Source organism: Elephantulus edwardii, unplaced genomic scaffold, assembly GCF_000299155.1.
Source record: "Elephantulus edwardii isolate Elephantulus edwardi_28Jun2011 unplaced genomic scaffold, EleEdw1.0 scaffold00093, whole genome shotgun sequence".
NCBI lineage: Eukaryota > Metazoa > Chordata > Mammalia > Macroscelidea > Macroscelididae > Elephantulus > Elephantulus edwardii.
Window position 1 is genome coordinate 4,575,667 of NW_006399843.1, and position 21,745 is coordinate 4,597,411.

General features: G+C 43.0%; 1 protein-coding gene across 3 annotated transcripts in view; it reads left to right on the forward strand.

The window, feature by feature from the left end:
• The window catches only part of NCAM1 (neural cell adhesion molecule 1), a 431,096-nt gene that overhangs the window by 358,593 nt on the left and 50,758 nt on the right, over window positions 1–21,745 (forward strand). For all 3 annotated transcript variants that reach the window (XM_006890786.1, XM_006890785.1, XM_006890784.1), the window contains exons 4-8: window positions 390–533; window positions 1,004–1,141; window positions 2,533–2,650; window positions 3,093–3,259; window positions 17,998–18,140. In XM_006890786.1, the coding sequence (XP_006890848.1) occupies window positions 390–533; window positions 1,004–1,141; window positions 2,533–2,650; window positions 3,093–3,259; window positions 17,998–18,140 (710 nt within the window). The remainder of the gene's footprint in view (window positions 1–389; window positions 534–1,003; window positions 1,142–2,532; window positions 2,651–3,092; window positions 3,260–17,997; window positions 18,141–21,745) is intronic.

The window sequence follows — 21,745 nt, forward strand, 5'->3', positions numbered from 1 at the left end:
GAGAGACAGAAAGGATTGTTTCTTCTATTCTTGGTAGAATAGGCTTTATGTTCATTCGTTCTCCCTATGTATTGTCTTTCTTTGATACCAACATGGCAAGAGATTCTTGGTGAAGACAACCCTTTTCCCTCTCTAGATACTCCTGTGCACAAAGTCTGAAAATTTGTACTCATTAGGTAGTTTGACATCCCAACAGTGAATATCTGGCTTGTATTGTGCCATCTTCTATACCTGTAAGTCTTTTTCCAAATGCTTTGTGTGACCACGTGTTATACAGTTTATACAAACTGAGAGTTGCCCAAGACTCAAATCCAGAAAGCATGTCTCTAGTGGAAAGTGACCTCTTGAAAGAGAAATAGCTGCTTCACCCTTTTCTTGTGCTTTCCCAGAGAAACTCATGTTCAAGAATGCACCGACCCCACAGGAGTTCAGGGAAGGGGAAGATGCTGTGATCGTGTGTGATGTGGTCAGCTCCCTACCCCCCACCATCATCTGGAAGCACAAAGGACGAGATGTCATTCTGAAAAAAGATGGTAAGACCTAGATTCCCTGGCAGCTGCCTTTTCCTCGAGGCTCACCACGTCTCCTGCCTTCCCCACCTTGGATAGCCTTGAGGCATTCCAGTCCAAAGTCTGAATCAAGTATCCCAGAAACTGTGTGCAATTTCCAGCTTCAGAATGGATAAGCCTGTAACTGGTATATTTTGCTTATTATACCTCCAAAACAGCAGTAAATTTCCAGTAGACCTTTGCTCTTGTCTAGATTATAGATTGAGATACACATTTTAATATTTTTTATTATTAATTTTATTAATTTATTAATTTTAATGAAAATTTATAAGACTTTGAATTTCCATTCATTCATTGTTGTACTTTTCTCCATGCACAAAGCTTTACCCCATAAGACTGTAGTCAGGAAGTGGGAGGGAGTCAGCTACCCACCAGAAGATCCCAGCATTTTCTGACAGGGCTTTCTTTAATGGACCTCCTCTTGTCTCTTCTAGTCCGATTCATAGTCCTGACCAACAACTACCTGCAGATCCGGGGCATCAAGAAAACGGATGAGGGCACTTATCGCTGTGAGGGCAGAATCCTGGCTCGAGGGGAGATCAACTTCAAGGACATCCAGGTCATTGTGAATGGTGAGGAGATCCATTCTTCCTGCTCTCTCATCCTAGACCCTCAGTTCCCCTTTCATTCTCATTAACTTCCACTTGGATCTGGATCTATGACAAAAATCCTATCCTGCTCCATTCAGGCATCTTAGCTGACTCTGATTCTTTTTGATAATTTAAATACACTTGTTTTCAATTTTTCCTCAATTATGAGAGCTTTTGGTGTAGTTGGGGAACTCTTTTAGGCCTAGTAGGGAGGGAGTTGCACTCCTCATCTAAAGGTGAACAGTTTGAGTCCACAGAGTGCTCTGAGGCAGAAAGATGGACACTCCCTCCCATATCATTTACGGTCTCTGAAAACCTACTAAGGGTCACCTATGAGTTGGCTCCGACCTAACAAGTGAGTTTGAGTTTTTCAGGTTAGTGTTGTTATTGAATGTCTTTCACTAGAAACTTTCCCCAGGTTTGCTAATCCCCTCTTATGTATCCTCACTTCCCTTGGTACAGAAATTATGATGTTTACTCCCTGGTTCAATGTTCAAAGAAAATATTACCATCAATTCAGTCCTCACAATAGTTAGAATCATGGTCCATGCATTTATTAATCTTAATTTGTGGTGTCAAATAAACACACCCGTGGAATCGAGCTGACATTTACAAGTTGTTTACAGGAAATTATAATGTCAGTACTAAGAAAATAAGCAAATTATGGTTGAATTGTTTTGGCTATTGATATAATTTTTTGCCAAACTCTTCCCCCTCTCATTCCTTCAGTGAAAAACAGTTTGTGCACAGCGTTGTTTTTGACAATCCCAGAGAAATGTCACTCTCTAGTGAGCTGGGAAATTTCAAGTTACTGTTAACCATTTGATTACCAAAAGGAGTGGTTTCCAACCTGTTTCAGTAGTGAGATGTCGCATTGTAATGTCAAGTTTTACCAACTATGGTAGATATTACTGCTTGAGAAAATGCAAAATGATAACTATCTACTGTAAATCAAATGCCATTTAAAAATTAATTATTGCTACTGTCATGTGCCGTCCAGTTAGAACTGACCCTCAAGAAGCTTTCCAGATACTGTAAATCGCACAGGGTGGGGGAGAGAGATTGCCCATTTTTCTCCTTCCAAGTAGCTGGTTGATTCGAACTGCCTGCCTCTGGGTTAAGAGTGCCATTCCATACCCACAGTATCACCAGAGCTCCTACAAAAATTAACAGAATATGTTGTGATGGATTCTAAACTCTTGGAAAAAAATAATTCTCATTCTGAGGTAAATGATATATTTTGTTTACAGTGATTATTTGTACACACTTGGATTTAGATCTCTAATGCTAATTCCACAAACTTCTCCCTTCCCAACTCCTAATCCACCATCTGAGGCCCCTGAAAAATCTGACAATATCTTCTTTCTTTCCAGTGCCACCCACCGTCCAGGCCAGGCAGAGTGTAGTGAATGCCACAGCCAACCTTGGCCAGTCTGTTACCTTGGTGTGTGACGCAGACGGCTTCCCAGAGCCCACCATGAGCTGGACAAAGTAAGACAAGGGCCTAAGCCTTTACCATGGGCTGAAGGAGATGAGAACATCATGACCCAATGCTTGGCCTTGTGTTGGCATTTCAGTGCAGTGGGTAGGCTCCTTGGGAGTATAAGCTCCAGGTGAAGAATGGATTCTTCTCTGTAAGGTTCTCTTTCTTCTCTCGTGCTGTAAATGCCATCCTTTTCAGGCTTGTGGGGACAAAACTAAAGAATATGATCCTAGAGGGGCTCTCTATCTTAAACCACTGACAGCTTTTTGGCAGTGTCAGAGTACTGGGTTGAAAATAAAGAGAATGCATAGAAGGACAATTTGGCATCTTAGCCTTTTGTGAAGACCAAGTCTTTTCCACTGCCTGAGTTTGCATTTTATGGAAGCTAGTTAAAAACAAATATCTGTCTTCTCTGGTCAAAATCATGGCACTTGTTTCTGCACCCCGCAGGGATGGGGAACAGATAGAGGATGAGGAAGATGAGAAGTACGTCTTCAGCGATGACAGTTCTGAACTGACCATCAGGAAAGTGGATAAGAACGATGAGGCCGAGTATGTCTGCATTGCTGAGAACAAGGCTGGCGAGCAGGATGCATCCATCCACCTCAAGGTCTTTGGTAAGGCACAAGGGGTCAAGGTCACTGTTCTAGTGCATTTTGCTTACCCTACGCATTCTGTTCATCTGTGAGACCCTGTCCTCTCTATCACTGAAATGTACTCTACCAGTGAGGTCTTCATGCAAGCCACTACCATCCTTACTTTGTGTCTTAGTTACCTAATGCTACTGCAACAGAAATATCAAAAGTGGATGGCTTTACAGAACAGAACTTTATTTTCTCAGAGTTGTAGAGGCTTAATATTGAAATATAGGACTCAGCCATGCTTGTTCCTCCCTTGTTGGCAGCTTTGACCTTTTTCTGGGTTCTCAGAGATCCTCAGTTGGCTCCTGATATATATGTGCATGTCTCTGTCCAGTTAGCTCCTGTATAAGGCAAGAGGTCTGTTTGGATAAAGCCCATCACAGGTTAAACCTCAACTGACTATATTTTGCTCGATTACATTCTGGAAGGGGATTCTTTTACATTCGTTGAAATCCTCAGATCTAGGGATCAGGATTCCAATACTTATTGGGGGATGGACACACATCATTCCACAGCACCTGGCAGTGCCACAGCCTTCTGCCTGGTCTCCCTGTTCCTTCTTCAGCCCATCCCACACACAGTAGCAGGAATGATCTGAACTGTTCCTCTGGTGGAATTCCTCCCTGGCCTTCTGTTGCAGCTGGAATGAGCTCCAGGACAAAACATGACCTACCTCTGGCCTTGTTCGCCACCTTCATTCTTTCTGCACTTTGTTCCTCTTTCACTCTTGTAGCCACACAGACCTTTCTGTCCTAAAGCTTATTCCCAATCTCAGGGACTTTACACTTCGTGTTTCTTCAGCTTGGAAGACCACTCCCCCCAGATTTTCTCTGAGCTTCCCTTACCATTTGTCCTCATCTGGTACTCACTGAACCCTTTCATAACTTTCCTGACTGATGTAACTTGCCAACTGCCATCCTCACCCCAGCCATTCTTGCCCTTTTATCTACTATTTCTTCTTCACCGCATTTACTAGTACTTGATATTATTGTGTTCAGTATTTGTGTTGTGTTGGAGATTGTTTGTCTACCCATCCTTTGGTATATGTTCCAAGATAGAGGCACATTGGCTAGCTTGTGCATTGCTGTCCTCTGAGCAGTACCGTAAGCATTCTGTTAGCAACTTTTGTCATGTTGACCCTGACTCACAGGGAACTCAGACACAAGGGAAGGAAGGGCTGCCTGGCCCTTTATCATCCGCATCATTGCTTTAGATAAAACTGTCACGAACTACAAGATTTCACAGACTGATTTTTGAAGTAGATGAGCAGGCCTTTCTTTCTAGTCTGTCTTAACCTGGAAGCTCTGCTGAAACCTGTTCTGTACCATATCCACAAACAAGCCTCATTGATGGACTTCTCCAATGATGGACTCTTCCATTGATGACTGTGCATAAGGTACAGTGGCCCAGAATCAAATTGGTGTCTCCCTCCTAGAAGGTGAGAATTCTACCAATGAACAACCAATGCCTCAACTCCATAATAATCTTGAACTCCTTGCTGTTAAGTTAGAACAGTTCATAGTTGACTTTCGAGCAAGCTTTCAGGAATCTATAAATTGTGCAGGAAGAGATAGCCCATCTGTCTCCCATGGAGCCACTAGTGGATTTGAACCACTAGAGAGATTGGCAGCATAAATACTACAGCACTACAGCTCCCTCAGAGCCATTATAGGTCCTTCTTAAATATAAATGAGAGTCAAAACAAGTAAGCACTTGACTATATTTGGTTCGAGTCCACTCAGAAGTACCTCAGAAGAAATGCATGGCAACCTACTCCCAAAGAAATCATTAGCCGGTGGAAGCACAGCTCTAATCCAGCACAGATTGGGTCACCATGAGCCAACATGGACTCAAGGGCAACTGGCTGCCTACCTGACTTTTTCTGTTTCCTTTCCCAGATCATATAAAATAAAATTTCTGGAGTACAATAAGTTCAGTAAGCATTTTCCCACTGCCTCTTTTCAAATTACAAACCATGACATGGACAGAGTACCCAGGAAGCAAAGGAAATACAGATTTTCTTGTGCGTACTTGCTAATTTGTAGTGAACAGCTCCACATGGTTTTCACATCAAAGATGTGTAAATAAGTAAGACAGGTTAGAAAATAAGCACATGTAAACACCCATGCTTGCCTAACCTAGTGAATAATCTGCCTCTTCTCATACTAAGTCATGAAAAAAGCCCCTACATCCAACTCCCTTTCATTTAGGGACAGACATGCCTTTTTGTTTGCCCTTGCAAAGTGGATTTGTAGCAGAGGACTCTTTAACCACTGACTTCCAACTCTTATCTACTTGTTGGTTTAAAAAAGCACAGGCATGTAGGTCCAGAGATGGCACAGTCTATAGGGAGTGGTACTGCTAACCCAAAGGCAGCACCTCTCTCTGCTGGTTCGAATCCACCAGCTCATGTTCAACCTCCAGCCTTGCCAGTAGATCTTTTGTGTTGCTATGATTCTGAACACATTCCCATGGAGCTTCCAGACAAAAATAGACTGGGAAGGAAAGCCTATTGATCTACTTTATGGACATTAGCCAGTGAAAACCCTATGTATCACACTGCTCTGAGACACATCTGATCCTGGCAGGATACTGGATTTCAGAGGCAGAGGCTGACTCCATGGCACCTGTCAACAGGAGGTGCTTGGACAAATGAAGGAATTGCAGTTCATTCCCTGTGAATGGAGCATAATGTATGTGACAAGGAGATGAGCCTGGAAACATCTAATTACCTTTTGTCTTGTGGCCCCTGGCTTTGTATCTCTATACTTTGGGGAAGTTTTATAGACATTGCCCTCAAACTAAATGCAATACTCCACATGAATTGAGCATTTAATTGTGTGCTAAGCTGTCTTACAGTGCTATCTGTAAATTAGCTTCTTAATCCTCATCACAGCCCTGTGAGGTAGATTTAATTATCACCTCCAGGTCCCCAAAGGAGGAAACTGAAGCACAGATTAGGTGACTTACCCAAGGTCACATAGTCATTATGTTGTGGAGCCAGAATTTAAGCCTAGGCAGGTGACTTTGAAAATCTTTGAAATTCAAGACAATGCTTCTGACACCTTATGAAACCCCCTACTGTATCTGAGTGACTGCAGACTTTCCCAATGCAATACATCTCCTCTTCTCCTGACTGCTGGCACCGAGGGTGTTGACTGTGGACCCAAGTAAGATGAAATGGTTGACAGTTTCAGTCTTTTCTCCACCTATCACATGATGGAGCCCTAGTGGTATGGTGAGTTACATATTAGGCTATTAATGGAAAGGTCTATAGTTCAAATCTTCTAGCTTCTCCATGGGAGAAAGGTAGACCATTAGAAGATCCATAAGTCAGAATCGACTTGATGGGAGTGGGTTTCCTGTTTTGTTTTGATTTGATTTGGTGGTCTGGTAGATTATGTGTTGGGCTATGTGCAAAAAGATAGCCGTTCAAACTGGCCAGCTGTTTCTGGGGGAAATGATGAGACCATCTCTTCCCATCAATAGAGGGACACCATGAGTCAAAATCTACCCCACTGCAGTGGATTTGGGTTGAGTTTGGTGTCTGATAGCAGCCCTGGTGGCTCAGTGGTTAAAAGCAGTTCGCTGCTGAGTGCAAGGTCAGTAGTTAAAACCCAGCAGCTGTTCTGCAGGAGAGATTTTATAGTCTGCTTCTGTAAAGATTCACAGCATTGGACACCCTGTGAGAGGTCTACTTTTATTTTTCTTAACTTTATAAATTTTTTAATTATGATTTGCATGAAAGCTTACAAAACAAATTGATTTTTCATTCAACCGTGCATACACCTTGTGTTTTAAAACATTAATTACAGCATCCACAGTGCAACCACACTTTTATCACTTCATCTCTGTAATTTTTATTTCCGTGAATTCTTCTGTCTCACCCCTTTCTCCTGTCAGAGCGTTATCTCTGGGCATCTGCTGCTCTTTTTGACCTGCTGTTTTCGGTGCTGGAGTCAGTTCAGATGCAGAGTGTCCCTCTCGGTTTTCGAGATGGTAAATTTTTCAAAGAACTGGCTGTTGAGTTATTGCTATGTGCCATCAAGTCAGAATCAACTCACAGCTGACCCTCCAGTGAGTTTCTAGGGGCAGTAACTCACATTGGAGATTGCCCATCTTTCTCCCACAGAGCAGCTGGTGGATTCGAACTGCATGCCTTTTTTGACCTTTCTGTCTTAGAGTCACCTTAAGTTGAATTTGACCTGATGCAATGGATTTACTTTTCTTTTGGTACCTGAATTATACATAATATGACTAGTATAAAAGTAGTAATTTATACCTTTACCACCACCATAAAGCATAGTCCTTCCTGGTCTCTCTGGTGATGATGGATTCCCCAGGAAGGAAGACAAGGTACTAAGGAAAAGCTATGTGACTATGTGATGGACATGGTAAGTGAAGAGAATAGGGGACAGGCTAGGGGGGAGAGAGTGACAAAGAAGGAAAGGGAGAATGGGGAGGACAGCAAGGAAACACTCCATGGTCAAAATCAGGAAGGGAGTGCATCAGGGATGCCTCCTGTCTCCATACCTCTTTAACCTGTATGTGGAAAAGATCATCCGGGAGGCTGGGCTCTATGAGGAGAAGTGTGGCATCAGAATTGAAGGAAGACTCATCAATTACTTATATCATGCAAATAGCACAACTTTCTTGCTGAAACTGAAGAGGACTTGAAGACTTTGCTGCAGAAAGTCAAGGACTACAGTCTTCAATATGGATTGAAGCTCAACATCAAGAAGACAAAGATTCTCACCACTGGCCCCTTTGGAAGCACCATGATAGATAGAGATGAGATTGAGATTGTTAACAATTACATCTTGCTTTGGTCCACAGTCAATACTCTTAGAACCAGCAGCCAGGAAATCAAAAGACGAATTGGATTAGGAAATTCTCCCATCAGGGACCTCTCCAGAGTGCTGAAGTCCAAAGATGTCAATCTAGAGACTAAAGTGAACCTGATTCAGGCCATCACAATTGCTTGTAATGCATCAGAGAGCTGGACAATTAATAAGAATGACAGAAGAAGAATTGATGCCTTTGAGTTGTGGTGCTGGAGAAGAGGATTGAACAAACCATGGACCGCTAAGAGAACAAACATTTCTGTCCTAGAGAGGGTGAAACTAACTTGCTCTCTGGAAACAAGAATTTTGAAGCTCAATCTCAAATACTTTGAGCGTGTTGCCAGGAGGGACCAGTCCTTATGGAAGGACATCATGCTTGGAAGAATGGAGGGACAACGCAGGAGAGGAAGACTCTCAATGAGATGGATTGACACAGTGACAGGGGTGTTAGGAGTAAGTATGTTGGAGACAGTGAGACTGGCAGGATTTAGAGCTGTTGTACATAGAGTCACTATAAATAGCAGGCAACTCAAAGGCACACACAACAATAACAACAACTGTGACAAGGTCGGATTTGTCCACCCAGCCCCTCTCTTACTTACCACACATTCCTTTCTTCCATAAAGCATGTGCATACAGCTGGAAGAACAAATATTAGATAGCAAATAGAGAGATGGTGAACCTGGAGGAGGATGTATGGAAATCATAGACCCACAGGATTTGTGCCTTTTCCAGCTTGGTCCGGAATGGGACTCCTGCACCTCTGTGATATCCTCAGGGGAGATCCTAACCATGCAGCTTCCTGACAACCTGGGGCCCACATTGTCACCCCTTTCCTTATCCATGTTACCTTCCTAATCTGTTTCTTCCCTTCTCCTGCTGGTCCCCTGTTGGTTCAGGAGATTGAAATTCGAGCTGGAGAGCCAGATGAAGACCAGAACTCTTGCTAGAGCTTCATCTTTCTGTCCCCCCTTCCTTTGCCTTCTTCTGCCCCTTCCGGCTTGCTGTCTAGATGCGGCCTAAAGGAGAAATGGGTTGGGCCTTTCACCCTCACGCAGGCGCTGCTGTTGAGTCAGTACTCACTGGATCGGGTTTCGAAGGCTAGATGCTGCAATGAGGAGAGACTGTTCATCTTTCTATTGAGGAGTCACTGATGGATTTAAACCAGAGCTCCCTAAAGCCTTTCAGTGGTAGCCAAGTCCACAGCAACGAAGTAGAAGAGGAAAGAAACCTATAACTTGGGAAGTAGAGAACTCAGAACTCCTGTGACTTCAAGAAAGGATGGCAATTAGTACATTAGGGGTGTATCTAAATTAGGGACTGCCTTAAATTATTCCTAAATTACATCACTTCTTCCTGAGTAAAGGATATGCTCTAGCATGCATTGCCCTAGTTACCAGCTAGATCTTTTTCACCAGGCCGTGTGGCCTGCCTTCCTTTAAATGTAGCAGTGAATTTCCATTGCTCCTCTCCCTGTGGGCCCTTCTGAAGAAGTATTTTTGTCTCTCGATTCTTATTATGCACTAATTTACTTGAGATCTCGGGCTGCCATGGGGTGAGTCTGTTCACTGTGGTCAGGGCCTTGCTGGTTGATTCTTCGAGTTGCAGAAAAGGGAAAGCAGGGGTCTTCAGAAATACACACCAGGCCATCCCTCAGTAGGCTGGCCTCTCCCTCCTCTTAGGCATCAAGGAGCCCAGAGCTCTCCTTGGGCTGAGCTTAAAGAAGCTGGGATTGGTGAGTCAGAGTGTAGCACCCCGGGCATGCTGGAAGAGCAGAGCAGATGCATTTGGAAGCTTCCTAAGGACTGCTGTCCTCACGGAAGGGTTCATGGGGAGAGGTGCAGTGCAGGTCTGCAGCATTCAGCCCCATGGAGACAGGGGGAGAATTAAAACAGAAGTGTGCCTCCAGGAACCTACAGCAGAGATTAATTAACAGGGAGCAAGTACCATCCAACGGTGAAGCCCAGAGGGAGCCCTCTAGATGCTGGCCTGTGGGGGGAATCTTTTCATAAGTAGGGTGGCACTGTCTCCCTACTTGCCCAATAATAATGCCTGTGTGTTTCTGGTGGAATTACCTAGCACTCTCCTTTTGCTCTCAAGAATGTCCTAGTGTAGGCAATAAATTATACCATATCCTATGTCTAAGGCAATATTGTAGCATTCCGTGCTCATTCAGACCGAAGCAGGACTCCTGGAGTGTGGAGAGGATTAAGCAGTCCGCAGGAAGCCTGCCTGCCTTCCAGCAACTCTCTGTAGACTATGCAGAATCCGCCACTGTTAATATTGTTTTTAATAAGAATATGGTTTTCCTTTTTATGACGATCGTACAATGTACCCTTTGTAAGTGTCTAGGAAGTGGAGCTGCCAAGACCAAATATTAATAGACGTTAACTGACCCTTGTCTGTCTTCTCTTAACCCTTGCTGCCAGACAAAGGCTGATGTCAGGGAGCAGCTCAGAAAACATGATCCAGCTCCCAGCTTTGCAGGAGCCAGGAATCCAGCCTTCCTGCGATCGCCTGCAGTCCCCAGACAATTGCTCAGCTTGTTGGATTCTGTTTTTTATTGTTTTTCACCTTTTAAATCTATAATTCTACCAGCTTAGGAATGTTTTGGTTGTTATGTGCCGTCGAGTCGCCTGCTATACCTTTTTTTTTAGTTTGTCTTTCCAAAATCTCCTGTCTGTGTACCACTTGGCACTGACTTGATCCAGTAAGATCTGCAGTCTCCTTGAAGGTCATGCCCAATGCAGTAACTACAGTCTTGCTGTAGCTCCACTCATGTGAGCCCTGGAGATGTGCAGTTGTGGCCTTCGGGTTCTCTTTGCTTGACATAGTCCTCCGTGTCAGTGTTGTCGGGGTCGTGGGTTAGTTGTGATGCACTGAGACCCCTGAATACCAAAACAAAGCTCCTGCATCATCTTCACAGTCGCTTCTGTGTGTCAGCCCATTCTTGTGGCAGCTGGAGCAATCCATCTCCTGCAAGGTGTTCATCTTGTTTTCTGACCTAGTTTATCAGGTATGATGTCCTTCTCCAGGAAGAAGTCTCTGCTGATAACATGTCCAAAGAGGTGAGATGCAATGTTTCCATCTCTTGTTACCTTGTAAGGAGCATCCTGACATCACTGCTCCCAAGACAAAATTGCTCATTCTTATGATTGTCCATTGTTGTTAGGTACCATCAAGTCACTTAGGACCCATAGCAACCCTGTGAACAACAGATCTGAACCCTGTCCTCTCCTGTGCCATCCTCACACATTGTGACACATTCCAGCCTATTACAGCCATCACTGTGTCAATTCCTGGTTGTGGGTTTTCCTCTCTCACTGGCCTTCCACCATTCCAAGCATGATATCCTTCTTCAAGGTATAGCTTCTCCTAGCAACATACCCGAATTATGTGAGATGAAGCTTCGTTATCTTTGCCTCCAAGAGGCACTATGGCTGCACTTTCTCCAAGACAAATTTGTTTGGCATTCCATGGTATATTCTGTACTCTTCTCCAACACCACAGTTCAATTCTTATTTTGTCATCCTTATTCACTATCCAGCTCTCAGATTCATCACAAGTGATTGAAAAGACTGTGGCCTGAATTAGGTGAATCAAGGTCCTCAAACTGACATCTTTGCTCCTAAACTATTTAGAGAGATCCCTGATGCAGACTTTGACAGTGCAATATGGCTCCTGGTCTCCTGACTGCTAATACAAGGATGTTGATCGTGGATACAAGTAAGATGAAATTGTTGACAACTTGAATCTTTTTTCTGTCTATCATGATGTTGCCTGTTGGTCCAGGGTAAGATATTTTTGTCTATCATGATGTTGCCTGTTGGTCCAGGGTAAGAGATTTTGTTTTCTTGACGTTAACTTGCAATCCATATTAAAGGCTGTATTCTTTGATCTTCTGCAACAAGTGCTTCAAGTCCTGCTCATTTTCAGCAAGGTTGTGTCATCTGCATAATTCAGGTTATTGATGAGTCTTCTTCATAGAGTCCAGCTTCTCAAATAATTTGCTCAAAATATAGATTGAATTGGTATGGAGAGAGGATATAAGCCTAACACACCCCTTTCCTAATTTTAAACCATAAAGTGTTCACACCAGCCTCTTGGTCTAGGTATACGTTTTGCATGAGTACAATTAAGTGCTCTGAAATTCCCATTCTTCTCAATGTTATCCATAATTCGTTGTGATCCACACAGTCAAATGTCTTTGCATAGTCAATAAAGCACAAATAGACATTCTTCTGGTATTCTTTACTTTAAGCCAGTATCTACCTGACATCAGCAGTGAAATCTGTGGTGCCCTGGCCTCTTCTAAATCCTGCTTGAACTTCTGGCCGTTCCCTATCTGTGGACTATTCTAGCCATTTTTTAAATGATCTTTAGCAATGTTTTTCTTGCACGTGATATTGTTTAATAATTTCCACATTCTGTTGGATCACTTTTCTTTGGAATGAGATCAAATCTGGACTGCCTCCGTCAGTCAGCCAGATTTCCTAGCATATACTGATGAGCACATCCAGGGCTGCATCTGTTAGTTGAGACATGTCAGTTGATATCCCATCAATTCCTGGGGCCTTTTTGTGGGGGGAGGGCAATTCCTTCAGTGCAACTTCAACTTATTCCTTCCTTATCATTGGCTCTTGATTATATGGTACTTACTTAAACTTTTCAGTGACAGTCAATTCTTTTTGGTATAGTGACTCTGTATATTGCTTCCATCTTCTTTGATTCTTCCTGAATCATCCAAGATGTTGAATGATCCTGGCTGTTCATAGTATATACTATATTTGTCATCACCACCACAATTCAAAGACATCAGTGCTTCTTCAATTTTCCTTATGCCTTGTCCAGATTTCTCCTCCATATGAGTCTATAAACCAGCTGTGGTGGCCTAGTGGCAAAAAGCTGCACTGTAATCTCAAAGGCACGAGGTTCAAGGCCACCAGCTGCTCTGAGGCAGGAGGACAGGCAGTCTCCTCCCATGTGATTAACTGCCTCTGAAAACTCGCTGGAGGGTCAGTTATACGTCAGTTCGGATTCAACAGTATATGACAACAACAGCAACAGCATAGTTTACAAACTCATTACTTGATTTTAAGTACCTTAAAAGGAGTCTTTTGCAGCACGTTTTCCAAGTTTTAATATGTCATTTAATGTTTATGTGTTGGCCATCAAAAAAGGATTTGCTAAGCAGGTGTATCAAGAAATTTTGAAAATAGTTATCTGGCCAACCCACCAACAGAGTCTCATATTTCTACTCATTCCAAAGAAAGGTGATCCATCAGAATGTGGAAAATGCTTAGAAGGGTGCCTGATGAAACTTGGCCCCAGCTGCTTTAGGAATGTTATCAGAAGCAACCAGTCCCCAGTGCTTGGTGAAGGAGCGAGTCAGAGAAAAAGAGAAAGGCATTCAATGAGAGAGATGAATACAACAGAGGCTTCAAGCATAACAAAGACTGTGAGAATGTCACAGAACCAGGCATCTGTTGTGTACAGGGTTGCTATGAGCCATAACTGACTTGACAGCACCCCGCAAAAGCAAGAAGATCAGGCTCATGGGTCAGATTTGGAGTCTCTGGATGGTGCAAACATTTAATATTCTTGTCTGCTAATAAAATGGTCCAACATTGGTGTATAATCAGAGGTTCTTTGGAAGAAAGGCCTGGCAATTTTCAAAACAATGAGCCTTTTACCACCCTGTGAAGCAGAGTTAAGGTTACTATGAGTCAGAACAATTGGATGTTGGCATTTAGAACATATTAGCAGCTGAGGCACAAACAGACATTTGTGCACCAATGTTCATAGCAGCATTATTCACCATCGCAAGAACATGGAAACAGCCCATATGTCAAACTACAAATGAATGGATTGAGAATTTTTGGTACATTCACACAATGGAATACTACGCAGAACACAGGAGCAATTACTTTGTAAATTATTACCTAACTTGGGCTGGGCTCTATGAGGAGAATTGTGGCATCAGGATTGGTGGAAGGTCTATTAACAATCTCCATTATGCAGATGACACAACCCTGCTTGCCGAAACTGAGGAGGACCTCATGCACTTGCTGCAAAGGGTCAAGGACTGCAGCCTTCAGTATGGACTGAGGTTCAGTGTCAAGAAGACAAAGATTCTCACCACTGGACCAATTGGCAGCGTTAGGGTGGATGGCGAAGAGATTGAGAGTGTTCACAGCTTCAGTTTGCTCGGCTCCACAGTCAACACTCTTGGCACCAGCAGTCAGGAAATCAAAAAGCATATTGCGATGGGAAAGTCTGCTGTTAGGGACCTCTCTAAAGTACTAAGGAGCAACGGTGTCTCTCTGGAGACTAAGGTGCGCCTGATACAGGCCATGGTCTTTACAATCGCTTGTTATGCATCAGAGAGTTGGACAATGACTAGGGAGGACAGAAGGAGAGTGGATGCTTTTGAGCTGTGGTGCTGGAGAAGGGTACTGAATGTACCATGGACTGCCAGGAAAGCAAACAGATTCATCTTGGAGAGGATTAAACCAAGCTGCTCCTCGGAGGCAAGGATTCTGGGACTTCGTCTGACATACTTTGGACACGTTGCAAGGAGGGACGGGTCCTTGGAGAGGGACATCATGCTTGGGAGGGTGGAGGGACGGCGCAGGAGGGGAAGACCCTCTATGAGATGGATTGATTCGGTGACTGGGGTAATCGGGATGGGTGTGTCAGAGGCAGTGCGTTTGGCGCAGGATAGAGCAGGGTTTAGGGCTGTTGTGCATAGGGTCGCTATGAGTCAAAAACGACTCGACGGCACATAACAACAACAACAACAACTTGGGAGGGACTGGAGAGCATTATGCTGAGCGAACTCAATCCCACAAGTATAAATATTGTATAATACCATTATTGTGGAATGAGTATAAGGATCCAAGAGAAGTAGGAGAGGTTGGAAGCAGAGGTATGAGGATGTGCAGGGAGAGGTGGGGATTAGTCGTGGGTTGTACAATTTATTGGGTGGAGTGATGAGGGAAATTTAAATAATTTATTCTTGAAAACAATGCATCTGAATTTTGTAAATAAACTAGTGTAAAATTTAAAAACAGGATATTTGAATTATATAAGTGGTATCGTAAGGAGGCAGGAATCTGCTATAAAGAAAAATCGTATGAAACTTACTCATGGTTTTCTGTTTACTGAGACAGAATCAATAGACTCAACTTGGAAGACGTATTCAGGCCCTCACTTATGATCCTACTTGGGGTTATTGTATGAATTCAAATAGAAAGAAATGTAGCTCTTCCAAAAACTGTAATTCTAGTTTTCTGTTTGTTTATCCAACCTGATCTTTCTATTAGTCAAATAGGTTACATTTGTGTGTTATCTTCTTCTTTTTTTTTTTTTCTTCAGTGGAAGGTTCAGCAGTTTCAGAGTATAATTGTTTTAAATTGGGAAAATTCAATTTTCTCTAATGTTTTAACACTTAACTCAGCTTTTGAAAGCATGTGTTTCCTTGCATTAGCCAAAACATTTGGAAAATGAACTCATCTCAACTCATCTCCTTCCCATCCCCAGCTCCACCCACACAGCCTGCAACCCAATCAGTTCCGTGCCTGATTTCCTTCCTTGACTTAATGCTAACACCATTCTCCTAGTCGTCGTTAAGAACCTTAGAGTCATTTACACGCCTGCTCATACCTTCTTTGAGTCTTCCCATCCCAACTTGCCCTCTGTTCCTTTGGCACTTTCTATGGAATCTGTCAGCATGTCTCTCAAAGTTGCCCATTTCTTCAATTCTTGCCGCAGTGACCTTGTTCACGATGGTTCTACATCATACCTGGGTCATTGTCTGAGTTTCCAAATTGATTTTCCCACCTCAAGGCTTTTGTCATATTAAATCATTTTAGATTTCTCCACCACCACCACCCCAGATTAACCTTCATACAAAAACAAATGATCATTCCATTCCCCTAGTCAAAATTTGTCAGGGCCTCTCTACCAGTCACTGGGTAAGAGAGACACAAGCCAGCTCTTAAACAGACAGTAGATGCTCTCTGGTCAAACAGCAGCATCTTTTCCCTCTGCTTTGCTCTATGAGCTGTTGGTTCGTGCTATACTCCTCGCTTCACAACCCTACCTTTGCATGTCTTTGCTGCTTTTTTTTTATTCAAGCAGTGTTCTTTCTGCTCTTGGGATTCTTTACCCTCCATGCGCAGTTCCACTTAACCACTAACCCAAAAAGTTACCCCCTCCTGAAGTCCTCAGCCAAGGGGGCACCCTTTGTTTGCTGAATGCCTCCGGCACCTAGCACTTGGATGATGTAGGATATTGTTTGTATTGGAATCATTTCTGTGTTGTCATATACCTACTTCCTTGTGAGCTCCCTAGGGGTCCAGTTCTGTTTCTCCGACATCTGAAATAGAGCTTTGTGAAAACAGTGTGGCCAGCATGGGGCCAGCACCATCTGACCTGCACTAACTCCACAAGGGGGAAGAATCCCCATCAACAATGTCAACACCGCAAAGTCAGTGTTCACATTCCCATTCCTTCTATCAGCTCCAGCTCCAGTCTTCTCTCCCACAGCTCTGACTGCTCTATCAGGTTCACTATAACTCCTACATGTGAAGTTCATTAGAGGAGCCGCAGGTTATAGTTGAGGATACAGTGCTTCAGTCAGGGCATGTCAGGTGTGCTGTAAGGGAGGCTTCTCCTGCGCCTCATGGCTCCGGACCTTGCCCTGCATTCAGCCAGTGTTACTAAGCTGCTTTAGTTCTACCAGTTATGCGCCTCCCCCACTCCATCAGTAAGCCTCGGCCATGGCGCTCGGCTCTAGCTCCATCGTGCTGCAGATCTTGCCTCTTCTCTGCTTCACACTGGTTTCTGGTTCTCCACCACCTACATCTGCCGCTGTTGTAGTACCGAAGTTGCCTTGTTTTGGTCTCTAATGCAGGATTCTCTGTCCCAAGGACGTGTTGCACTCCCTTCTTCTTTCTAGATGGTAGTGAGATTCCTAGTTTCTCCCACTGAATCTGCTCAACTTCAGCCAAGCAGGATGGTCAAACTGACCTATCCATGCTTAGTGGCCTGTGCTCCTTATTTACACTTACGCCCTCCCCAACAAGGAGTGCTATTTACGTGATTCACTGACCGTCCAGCCCTTGATGGGTCACACGGACACCTTACATTTGTGTAATCCTACCCAGCCATGTGGTGAAAGTCAAAGCTAATGACTTAAAAAGCGGCACTGAAGAACCCATTGTAGCACAGGCCTTGCCCTTGATAGGTGTAGTTCCTGGGCGGTGGAAAAAGATTAATCTGCTTGGCTGGTGGAGTGCTTTGCATTTGAAAATTCAAGTTCACATAATTTAAAAGCGATGTATGATCGGGTAAATGGTTATCACAAGAGTCCACAATTAAGGTTGCATAGTGGAATGAACTGGGGGTGGTGGAAGGGGGTGGGGGGGATTGTGTACCAGGGAGGGAGTGTTTATTTTACTTTTCAAAGACAGGAGCGAACTGGAGTGGGGGTAGGGCTGGGCGGGGAGAGAAGTGCAGCAATGAATGAATGGAAATCCAAAATCTCTTTAAATGTTCATTAAAATTATATAAAAAATAATAATCAAATAAAAAAATAAAGTGTTATAAAAAAAAATTCAGGTTCACTCAGGACTCCTTAAAAGAACAGCTTAGTGATCTACTCCTTAAAAATAAACCATTGAAACGCCCTATGTTACCCATTTATACACATGTTGAGTCTCCATGAGATGGAGATTACATAGTAGTAACCAGTTTGGGATACTTAGTAACTAGATAGCCTGTGTTGAGTTTGGGTGCATGTGATAATTTAAACTCAAAAAGGGGAGTGGGATGGCATAAACTCACAGAAATGTTTTCCCTTTTCAGCAAAACCCAAAATCACTTACGTAGAGAACCAGACCGCCATGGAGCTGGAAGAACAAGTTACTCTTACCTGTGAAGCCTCAGGAGACCCCATTCCCTCCATCACCTGGAGAACTTCCACCCGAAACATCAGCAATGAAGAAAAGGTATAATGTTGCCCAAAAGTTTCAGGGCCAAGGAATGCAGACTTGACACTGGTTAGGTCTGCTCAATGCCTGGCCATGTTTGGTGAACCAGAAAAATGGGATGTGGTCACCAGGGGCTACAGCCTACTTCTGTGGCCTCCTTCCCCCAGCTCGTCCAGACGTGGCCTGCTGAGCACCCCCTTGCAATGAAACGGGCACAGTTCCTTGCCTAGATTTGCAGAAGCTTGATGATAGTGGGCATCGTGAAGTCAGGTGTTCTGGGGAGGAAGGGAAGAGTGGTTTTCAATCCCAGGGTTATGGAGCTGAGAAGACCCTGATGTCCCAGATGATCATTCTTATCATCTCAGGAGCACCAAGGAAATGTCTCTGAGAAGAATAGGGAACAAAAAAAGCCTATTAATTCTTTTTCTTACATTCTATATACTCATGCTATACCTGCACTATATGCACAAAAGCTTGGTTGCCTTTGTGTCTGCCTGTATTCTTGGTCACATGCAGATACCATTTGTTCTCAGGCAAAAATAATTAGCAGTTTTTAAGTGATGATTGTTACACCCAAGTTCTGCAGTGTTTTCATGGAGGGTTTAGAACACGGCAGCAACCTTCGTGGTGCACTAAAATGGTTGGGACAATTGAACATTAACGTACATAGATTTTCAGGCCACCGGAAAGCCATCAGTATTGATAGTGGTTAAAAGTGAGGTGACCCCACATCATACAGATTGCATTGAGTGGGTCAAAAGCAGCAGGAGGAAGAAGCTTGGGTTTTAAACCAACCAGACCCTGTTATGGAACTTCTCCAACCTCATCTCATGTATCCTGTGGTAATGGCCTTTGTTTTAGTTGGCCAAAGCTTTGTCACCTATTTGAGAGTAATGGCTTTAGCTTTAAAGAACAGTTATAATGGATTGCTTATTGACCAGAATGTCAAAAATGGTAGCTACTCTTCCTCATGCCTAAAGGAAATTCCTAGAAAAGATAAATCAAGCCAAAAAAAGCACAGTGTGATCCAAATCTGGATTTACATTTGAGCCCCCACTCCCAGAAACAAAACCAAAATCAAAGGGAATGGGAATTTGTTTTAAATAACCTTTTCAGAATTTGTGCCAATCTTACCTCTAGAGTTAAATTCAGTTCAACCCAAAAAACTCATCAGAAGAACTGCTAACTATTTTTGAAACTCGCATATGTTGTTTGATATTGTGGAAATCAATTTTATTAAGAAATGTGGTACTCACTTGGATAACTTCTTTCTCTGCATTGAAATTAAAGTCTCAGCCAAAAGTGCAGTCCCACACCCGTCGTGTGTGCTATGTGAATTGAATGTACATTTCAGGGCTTCAATTGTAGGGCACAATGCTCATCAGGTCTCTCTACTTCATTCCTGGGAGTAGATTTGTCCAGAATAACCAAAGTAGTATGGTGTATCTTTGACCTACAGTGAAAGACGGAAATAATAGCTAGCTCAGATGAATGACACTTTCAAATTCTGTATCATTGTTATGAATAGCTCAATAGCTAGGCTAGACCAGAAGGGTACCTACCTCAGGCTCTTTAAGAATTTGCCACTTCTTTACAGAAGGAAAACATATCATGGGACACTAACAATGCACTCAGGTGTCCCTGGGTGGCACAGATGATTAGACACTTCACTACCAGCCAAAAAAATTGGTGGTTTGAACCTAACCAGAGATGCCTAGGAATGCAGAGCTGGCAATATGCCTCCAAAAGACTGCAGCTTTGAAAACCCAGGGAAGCAGTTCGGCTCTGCACACGTGGTGTTAACATGACTTGGAAGACACACAGCAGTAACTAACAACAATAATATACACTCGTACTTACCAAATTCAGTTAGACCAGAGGTCAGCAGCAGTTGTCTCCAGCATAGTAAGAATCTATTTTTAAAATAAATATAATTTAAATATCAGTTTAGCTCATCTGTCTGAATCTTAGTTCATTGTTAAACCCAGACACAAAGATTGTGTTACGGCTTTTTCAACTAACAACTGTCTGTAAAGTCCCATTATCACAACATAAATGAATTGGAGTTAGAAGAACACTTGTAAGTCAGCCAGTGTTGTGACACCAGGTTACTAACATATTTAAGCTATATAAGTTGCTGTTTCTATTAATTATATATTGACATCCAAGAGGCATGATCATTGTTTCACACCCTGGATAGGTTTACTCCATGGATATACTAGCTATAACAGTTAAGAAAACAAATAGGGCCCTTTTATGAGTAGATTGGACTCCAGATAATAAATTTCACTTTTACTCTGGCAGCTTCTCCTCGTATTTGAGCCATCTACAATTTCATTATGTATATAATTAGGCTCTGAGATGACTGAAGTAGCTAAATTGGAAGAGTAGACGAAAATAGTCTTCTTTTTAAAATAATGGTGATGAGAGTAGACAATTTTATCTAGTCAGTATGGTAAAGACATTTCCTGAGAATTGCGTCACACGAGATGCTGGAATCATAACAGGTGGAAGGCACCATGGAGGCACTTTCCTGTCACCTGGCACCCTTTCTGGAGTCTCTGCCTGATGTGATTGTGTTAACCCCTCAAAGAACAGCCATCCAACAGTGATGGTTAGGAAGATCTGCTGTCTTATCCCTTCCCTCTCACAGTGCTTCTCATCTCTACCCTTTAGTCTTTCCTATAAAATTGGAGAGCAATGATTAGAGTCCTTTAGTTTCTGCTAGTCAGCTTCAACCCAGTAGTTAACACCCCTTGATTTTTATGAGGCTCAGACATCCAGACACGACCTAACTAGTACACATACATCAGCTGGGTATCACCTCCCTTGATCTGGACAATGTGATGTCGTGAAAGTCCTGTTAGATCTTCAGCAGGTTCCTCATTCTGTTTATTGTTGAACTTATGGTTGGCTAAGATCACTAGGTGGTTTGTTTTTTTTGGTTTTTTTGGGTGGTTTTGTTTTTGTTTGGTTTTTTTTTTTTTCACATGAGCTACGGCATTTAAGCCACACATTTCTATCCAATTTTTATGCAATCAATACCATAATTTTTTAAAAAATCAGAATTTTCTCCTTATTTCTCTTTAAACTTTTATCTTGCTTTTGGCAGCCCAGAGTCTCTCAATAGAATCACTATTGCAGTTTTAGATAAATCCTCCTTGTGTGGAAAGGCCCTGTGCATTACAAATACATTAGCATCAATCAACTGGCAGCCTTCCTTTAGAGACCACCAATCTCTGTGATTTCCAAAAATGCCTCAGTGACCAAACAGCCAATGGATGGTGACCACGACCCATGATTGAACCAAATCAGGACTGGCTCTCATCCAAACTGTCCTTGGTTCATCAGAAGATCTTGTCCAGGACATTTCACCCTTTATGTTTAACTTTTTTATATAAAGTTCCAACCTCATGCATAAGAAGAACTCAAGAACAGGCACCAAGTAGCTTTCTCATTGCATCTGTCACCCAACATGTGTATTAGGTGTTGCTTCCAACCTTGCATAAATACTTACCTGAAATATCTTTGTCCAGGTCACTGATAAAACTACTGACTGGGACAAGGTCAAGTACAGAGGAAGCTCCAGGAATTCCCTCTGGGTCAGTGACTCAGAAGGTTGA